The sequence below is a fragment of the Carica papaya genome, chromosome 3 (assembly GCF_054855325.1).
Source record: "Carica papaya isolate Zhongbai chromosome 3, ASM5485532v1, whole genome shotgun sequence".
NCBI classification, from domain to species: domain Eukaryota; kingdom Viridiplantae; phylum Streptophyta; class Magnoliopsida; order Brassicales; family Caricaceae; genus Carica; species Carica papaya.
The window spans coordinates 32,045,933-32,054,176 of record NC_142311.1 but is presented as its reverse complement, the minus strand read 5'-3'; the positions used below and the strand labels follow the sequence as shown (position 1 = coordinate 32,054,176).

The window sequence follows — 8,244 nt, the reverse complement described above, 5'->3', positions numbered from 1 at the left end:
AACCACGACAACCAAGTGACTTAATCTTAACATGGTTGTATCGAAGATGGGAAACAAAGTTGGATGAATGCCAAATGATGAAAAAGTCGTGCAAGCAGCAGCAAGTGTTAAAATAACAGAGATCTAAACTCTAAATCATAGTATGGTAGAAAGAAAAGGTAAACATAAAGGTTACTCTTTTACCAGTCTCAATTTAAGAATTTAGATTATTTTAATTGAGAATGAAACAGCAACAAAAGTTGCAAAATCGACTAATTCTATTTCTGTGGTTTACTATCGACGGAATATTCTTTGCAATACCCAGGAAGACATGCCCAGATTCAACATATTAGCAAAAACAAGGAAATTTGGCCTCTAGCCTCTCCTAAACATGAGCAGATGCCAAGGATAAACTGAAATATAAGCTTAGATCAACAAGGTTAACATACTCCATAAGTGAGTCAGTCAGTAATAATTCTATTCAAGAATATGCTCGATATAATTAGCACAGGTAATAAGTAAAAGAAGCTTACAATAATTACCACCCCACCTATAGTAAAACTATATTATAAGAACCAACTCTTTTCAATACGATATCTAAGAACCAGAAGAAGCTCATAACTTATCCAAAAATTACTCAATCTGAAACAAAACTGACTTACATTAACGTGCATACGCTCACCAAAAACCAGAAACACACTTCCAAAATCCTCAAAGTTCATCCTCCATCCTTAAATACTCTCCAATATCTGCCTGGTGCAGCACCACAATCCCATTGGGATCCAATTTCCTGCAATCCTGCGTGCTCTTAGCTGCAATCCCAAACCCTAAAGGCACATCTGCCATTGAGAACACCACAACCCCATCCCCAGGCATAATGCTCTCGGTTATCCTCCCTAATCCACCTTTCAACACATGATTACCATATAAAAATGACATTTCTGATGTGGGCTTTAGCCAAACTTTGTGCTTGGCATTAGGAGCCAGAAGATTCAAGGATTGAACAGTCAAATGAAAGTTGCCACCGTGAGTGAACTTGCCTATGCAGGTACCCATAGAAGCCAGATTGGGTCTAGCTATGTTGGTGGCTCGCTTCACCAGTGACTCACTAACATAGTAGATCTTGCTCTTGTGAAGCCTGAAACAATAACGGCCTGGGTTTGGGTCCGGCCCCTCATGGGAGGGGTTCTCAACAATGTTCTTGAGGTTGTTGCCTGTGAACTTGAAGAGCTTCTCAAACACAGCAGTCGTCTCGTTCTCGTCAAGGGGTCGCATATTGATATGGAAGTACTGAAGTTCTGATTCAATGAGTATTTTATTGCAAGTAACACCTAAACATCAATTAACTAAGATGTACCTCAAGCACCTTACTATATATTGAACTAAGGATAACTTAAAATCAACTCATGCATACAGGAAAGCAATAAGGAACCAACAAACTTGAAGCTATTCCATCCCTATACCATGCACATAACTCTCTCACACATATATAAACACACTGAATGTACACGTTATCATTTTAACAAAAAACCATGTCCATCAAAAACCCTGCAGTTAGTAAGTTCCAATGCTAAGACACTAACAAGAGTCAAACACATAGAGTACCAACAGGAAAAGGAAGAAGTGCAAACTCAACCAGAACTACAAGAGAGTTGGATCAAGAAAGAGGTACTTATCCCCCATTGTCACCCAACAAGTAAAGAAAGGAAAATATAAGACTTGTTGCATTAATTTGTTCATAGTAGAAGTTGGTAATTTCTGTAACATGCTTCTCTGAAATGGCTATTGGAGCCCCAAAATGCTTCCAAAGAAATTTCTTAGAAAATTAATTTCAAGGAAACAAACAAAAGATAATAATTAAAAATAAATATAGATTTCGAAAGGAGGAAATCCCTTATCCTCCACAACGCTCCAAAACCAAAGTTTCTTGAACAAAAAAAGAAAAGAAAATAATGACTTTATAAGAAACCTTCTGCACAAACTTAATTACCTAAACTTCTATAGTTATTTGTTAGTGCTAAAACATAATTCCTGAAAGCAATTATGGATAGCTACACTTCACTTAAAAGAAAGAGGATATTTTATTAGTGTTCACTCTGAAACCAAACCAAACTGTTTGAGTACTGGAATTTGAGGGAAAAGGGAGAACAAAAATAGATGGAAGAAAACATTAACCAGACTGGATTCAGAAGCTTGGTCCTTTACGATTTGATATCCTGCCTTCTTCCACTATTCTTTTAATGTAATTTATTATAAAATTAAATTTCGAAATCATAGATTTGTGACACCATTGGGGTTTTCGAATCTATTAAAAGCTAAACATATTTTACCTCCAAGTGTAGAAGATGAATTTCCAATTGAAGTTTTAAATTTTATCATCAGAACATATTTGATAAGATGACAGAACATGTCCCTTAAAAATCCATGAACATATCCATGGATTTCATCGATTACGAACATTGCAGACTCAAAATCATACACAATCCTAAAACGAACTTCCTTCATCCCCTCTACATTCCCTAATTAAATCAACTTCAAAAGCAAAAAATCACCATATACTTTTCGAGTATATTATCAATTCATCTCTTTCTTTAATACTTTGGTAATAGCTAATAGCACAATACATAAAACAAAAAAAAAAAGCTCCAACCTCTATTAATTAAAAACGCAGAAACAACGGCTAAAAGCACTTAGAAATAAGGATTAAAAGACCTCATGAACCACTTACCGGGCTGAGATAACCGAGTCGGAACGTTAAAGAGGCTGCCAAGAGATAGAAGAAACCGAGAGAAAATGCTGCACGAAGGCTGTGAGCTGCGAACGGGAGGTCAACAACGGTGTCTTCGAGAGAAGGACAGCGGCAGTGGTGTGAAAAGCAGACACGAAAGATGATCAGCCGTGCCGGCGAGGATAGTATGAGGTTTCAGGTGACTGGCGAGAAGCGAGAGAGGCGAGAGGGAGTTAGCCAGGTTAGGGCTTTAAGCTCGAGGTTTATGGTTCCACAATTCAGTTATTTAAATACTTTTATTTTATTTTACATTCTACAGACTTAAAAAAAGCTTATATTTGCAAATAAAATCGTAATAAATAGTAACATATTGCGTCCTAATTTAAGATATATTAAATTATATTTTAAAAAACTAAATTCATAATTTACTGAAATAAATTTTACAAAAAAATTCTTAATTACATTAATTATAATATAATAAAAATTAAACTTAATTGAAAAATAAAGTGACATAAAATTTAATATAAATTTGTAATAATATATTTTAAATTTTATTAATTTAATCAAATTATTTTAATCTCAAGCATAATTTTATGTGGCATCAATTTAGTACAAATCCATAAATGAATTACATACAAATCTTGCATTTATTTTGAACATAGTCTATTAGAATAAACTTTTAATTTTTTATCCTTACATTGAATATTATTTTAGTTATTATAATACAAAAACTCTTATAATTTAGTTATAAAAGTCTTTTTATTATAATATAATTTTTAAAATAATTTCAAAAAATAGTTTTTTTTTCCTCAAATAGAGTTTATGTTTAACTAAAAAAATATAAAAAAACAACACATTTTTATTGAGAAACACAAAAATATTTGAGAATTTATACCAATAATTCATACTTCTCTTCTCACATAATACAGTAAGTTTTATGTAAAAATTTATTTAAATTTAAATATTGTATTTTTTTTAAACGAAATTCTCGATAATAAGACATAAAACCTCTTTATTTTTATTAAAATTTTATAAATTTAAATGAAATTAAAATAGAACTAAACGAAAAACAAAGTAAAATCTATTAAAATATTGTATTACAAAAAATTACGAGATTAATTTTATTAATATCCAAATTTTAAAAAAATTACTGAATAGTATAGTAAAATTGATATAACCGTTATAAATAGTTAAATATTAAATAAACAAATATTTTTTAAAAAATAGATATATATATTTTTTTTAAAAAAAGTAGTTTTGTCTCATCTACTAAAGCTTTGAAGAATTTCAAAAGTAAGAAAAAAAGTTAATTTAAAATTTAACCTTAAAAATAAGAATTCATAAGCTAAAGTGAAAGTGACCGGACACGCAATGTGTTTATCACTCCTAACAACTTTAACACTAAAACAAAGCTGGAAATTTATAATTTGAAAGAAAGAAAAAAAAAAAAAAAAAAAAAAAAACCCAAATACATGCAATATTACATTGACCTATTCAATAAGTTATTGAGAACAAACATGCGAAAATAAAAGAACAACCTCAAACTCCTCTCTCTCAGCTACTCAAAATGGATTAACCACCACATTCACCATGAAGTCTGGCCAATTTTTAAGACCCAGAATTTCCAACCACTGACCCAGTCCAGAAGACACAAAAGTCGAACCAGACCTGGTCTACTTGTTTGGGTCAGGCCTCAGTCGGTCCCATGGGTCCAGACTAAATTTCACAAAACTAAATTTCACAAAACCCATTTACCAAGTTCGACTAGAGCCACAGCTGAGAAAACTACAAAAATATTTCCTTCGTCAACTTTATCACTTCAGCCATTCTAATAAAATAAATAATTAAATTTCCTTAATAAAAAATTATAAATTCCTTCGTGCGTACGTATATGATTATTCTGTAATGCTCTTAAATTTCAATAAAAATAAAAAAATAAAATTAATTTAGATCCAAACTTACAATAATATCTTCTTCTTTCCCCAAAAACACAAAGACGGTCAACGGGAAGAAAAAGTCAGCCGTGATCAATCGATAATATCGTCTAAATACAATCCGAACGCAGACCCAACACATCAATACAAGGAAAAAAAAAAAAAAAAACACAAAAAAAAAAGTTAAAAATCAAAGCCACCTGCATCGTCAAACCCGGCGTCGTAACCGGCATCGTACGACGCCGCGTCGGAAACCATATCTCCAATCAGAAGTCCACCCAGAGCCCCTCCTAGTAGCCCAGCTCCCAATCCCATCCCGAATTTACTGTTCTTCTTTGGTGGCTGCTGCACCGGTGGATATCCATACCCGGGTTGTGGCGGGTACCCATAACCCGGATGAGGTGGTGGGTACCCGTATCCAGGAGGCGGTTGTTGCGGAGGATACCCACCGTATTGTTGTGGCGGTGGGTAGCCGTATCCCGCTGGCGGAGGTGGGTAAGCTCCGGCGTGTCCAGCGTAAGGCGCGGAACTGGATCCAACGGCTGGATAAGCGGTTACCGGCTCATGATCAACCTTTTTCTCCGCCGCATGAGCGACCAAATCCCCAAACTTATACGAAAAAGTAAGCATACCTTTAGGTTTGCCCGAAGGTGTTCTGACCTGATAAGTTACAGTTTTCATGGTGGCGCCGACGTCTCCTTTAGAGGAAGAATCCAGAAGCTCCTTGACGGGAACGCTGACTTCGCCGATATCCTTATCGCTGAAGGTACCTTCGTTTTTGAACTCAAAGACGAGGGTTAACCGGTTTTGTTGAGCAAGAGAATCGTCGATTGTGAACTTTACGGGGAAATTCCAGGTTGGATTAGGGCCAGAATCCTTGTGGACGGGGGTTTTAGCCTTCTCCTTCTTGGATTGGCCGGAGATTTTAACGACGGCGAAAACATCCATTTTAGAAATAAGGTTGACGTCTTTGAGATCCTTCGCCGCGCCGACGATGATTTCTAGGGTTCTGTACGCCATAACTGATGAGGAATCAGACGAAAAAGAGGGAATTGGTAAGTAATGTCGAAAGCCGCAGTTGTGAAATTTTTGTCGATTGAATTTGGGGAAGACGAAAGCGAGTCAATGGGGGGGGGGGGTTATATAAGAAACGGATCCGATGAGAGAATCGTGTTGGGTTAAGGTTTTAACCATGGTTAATAATAACTCACGCGCGTCGGAACCGCGTGAAAATGTCCAGCATTAATTTGGGAATCTTCTATGCTCGTTGTTGTTATTCGTATTTGGAAACTGGAATGGTCTAGTCTTGCGCTCAAAAATAGAGGCATATTTTTTAATGTTAAATTAAATTTTAATTAAAATTAATTTTAAGAGTAAAATATATTAATATAACTGTCACAATACTGTTTTACTATTTTTAGTAGATTATTACAATAGTATTTATCTAATAAATTAATTTTAAAATTTAATTTATCTAATTAATATTCTAATTAAAAGATAATTTTTCAGTAAATAAAAATATATTAATATTAATTAAATATTAATTTAATAGAGTGATTTTCTCCAATGGTTTAGATAATTAAAAGTTTTTGGAATATACACACACAGATATATATTATTGGGTGTGATTTGATGTCTTTGCCTCCATTCCAAAGTCAGTCAATGCATGCACACGCGGAACCAGGCTGCTCACTCTCGTTAAGGAAACTATCATCATAAGATTTCTCACAAAATAAAAGAAAATAGTAAAAGTAATTTAGGCTAATTTATTATTTAGAATCTAATCGGATTGAAACGTGTTAAAAATAATAAAATACAACTTTAAATCTTTTGTATTTTTTAAAATTTTATCCTAATTTTAATTCGAAGCATTTGAAAGTCAAACAAATCATTATTACTTTTTTTTTTTTTAAAGCTAAATTAACATGTTGATTCCCATATATGGTTTACATACTTATAAATTATTTAGGAGTTAATTTAGTTCTTGATGAGAGGTAAGCTAATCCTGTAATACCCATAATTAATGTAACATTTTGAAATTTAAAAAAATAAATAAATTATAAGTTGAATGCATAAACGAAATAATAAAGTTAGAGTTCACATTTTTTACACAATAATTTAGAATACCCAATAGAGTTATGCGAATGATCCTTCTAAAAAAATAAATGAAAAATTAAAGAAATAAATAGAAAGTAAACAACTGGGCATCCTATTCGCAACCATCTTGTGGATCGATATCTGTATCTTGATCCTCTCGATCTAAAATGGTTAATGAAAGAATGAGATACACTAACTCAGTAAGAATGTCACACTACTCACCGATACAGAAATGAATGTTGGTAAAAATCATAAAAACAACTAATAGAACTCTTAATTTAGGTAAATTTATTTATTATAAATAAAATTATTTATTACATACTTACTGCAGCGAAGTTTTAAAAAATGACTTATAGAAGCAATAACACAAATAATATCATAATTTCATTTTCAATTAGCCAAAACAACAATTTTTTCTTTTTATCTACCTACTGGTATTCATTGGGGTCCATAGGGATGTCTCATCTACGCGTGAATTCTTATTCAACATTGTCAACTAGCCAGTCGTCCCCATATCCCATCCGGTATGAGCGTCAAAAATATCACTTTCTCAATATTCTGTCCGGTATTAGGGTGAAACGGGTTGTCTCCATACCCCATCCAGTATGAGCACCAAAAATATTGTAGCACCCGGAAAGGAGGAGAAAAAAAAAAAGCCACTTCAGCAGCCACGTCAGCAGGCCCGGTCAGCAGTCTCGGCCAACCAGGACCTGCCACGTGGCAATACTACGTCGTTCCAAAAAGGGCCACGTTGGCGATCCGCGTGGGCGCGATCGGACGGCCCAGATCAAGCGGACGATCGGACGGCCCAGATTTAATCGCACGGACAGCCCAGATTTAATAAAAAACGGACGGTCCAGATTAAATCAAAATGGATGGCTGAGATCAAAGGGCAAGGGGTTATAAATAGAACCCCCACACCAGACCACAAACCCTAGCCGCCTGCCGCTCGCCGGAGAAGACGAACCAGAAGCCGGCCGCCGCCACCCGCCGCCACACCGGAGGAACTTCCGACCGCCGATCGAGGTAAATTTCGTACCTCCGACTCGTTTTTCCACGCTGATTCCTCCTGTGGCCAAATCGGAGCCAAAATCCCGGCCAAACGGCCGGAATACACGGCCGAAGCCCAGCGGCGCCGCCGCGCCCCTTCTCGGTTTTTGCCTCCGATGAGGCCCTTCCCGGCCTCCGTTTGATGCAATTTTTATATCACCGTGATCACCATTCTTTTCTCTACAGGTTGACCGGAGCCGAATCACCAAAACACGAACCTCGCCGGAGAGCCGCCGCACCCGAGAGCGCCGCCGCCGGTAAGCCCCGTTTTTCTGTGATTTTTTGGCCCCCCGAGGGCCCTAGGGTTGTTTTCTCATAGGGACCGATGCGAGTGTGGCCGAAAACAGCCAACCCGAGGCGACTCGCCGCCGCCAGCGGCGGCGCCGTCGCCGGAGCACGGCGGAGCCGCCATGCCGGAGTTGCGATTTGGGCCGAAAGAGGCCCTGGGCCTAATTT

The 8,244-nt window shown here is 36.2% G+C and overlaps 2 protein-coding genes across 4 annotated transcripts; both read right to left on the bottom strand.

Moving 5' to 3' along the window:
• Positions 1-388: 388 nt before the first annotated feature.
• Positions 389-2,984, bottom strand: LOC110820000 (RNA binding protein). Of its 3 annotated transcripts, none has more exons than XM_022049362.2 (2): positions 2,708-2,984; positions 389-1,310 (listed from the first exon to the last, which is right to left on the bottom strand). In XM_022049362.2, the coding sequence occupies exon 2, from the start codon at positions 1,252-1,254 to the stop codon at positions 691-693; it is 564 nt and encodes a 187-aa protein (XP_021905054.1). In that variant the 5' UTR covers positions 1,255-1,310; positions 2,708-2,984; the 3' UTR covers positions 389-690. The 3 variants fall into 3 exon arrangements, with proteins under 3 accessions (XP_021905054.1, XP_021905051.1, XP_021905053.1); XM_022049359.2 differs by having other exon boundaries at positions 389-1,277; XM_022049361.2 differs by having other exon boundaries at positions 389-1,269.
• A 1,639-nt stretch (positions 2,985-4,623) lies between these two features.
• On the bottom strand, positions 4,624-5,767 carry LOC110819867 (protein SRC2-like). Its single transcript, XM_022049189.2, has one exon. The coding sequence runs from the start codon at positions 5,659-5,661 to the stop codon at positions 4,825-4,827; it is 837 nt and encodes a 278-aa protein (XP_021904881.2). The 5' UTR covers positions 5,662-5,767; the 3' UTR covers positions 4,624-4,824.
• Between the last annotated feature and the right edge of the window lie 2,477 nt (positions 5,768-8,244).

Coding starts and splice junctions, on each gene's coding strand:
- LOC110820000 (XM_022049362.2), bottom strand. CDS start 1,254: ATGCGACCCCTTGACGAGAACGAGACGACTGCTGTGTTTGAGAAGCTC.
- LOC110819867 (XM_022049189.2), bottom strand. CDS start 5,661: ATGGCGTACAGAACCCTAGAAATCATCGTCGGCGCGGCGAAGGATCTC.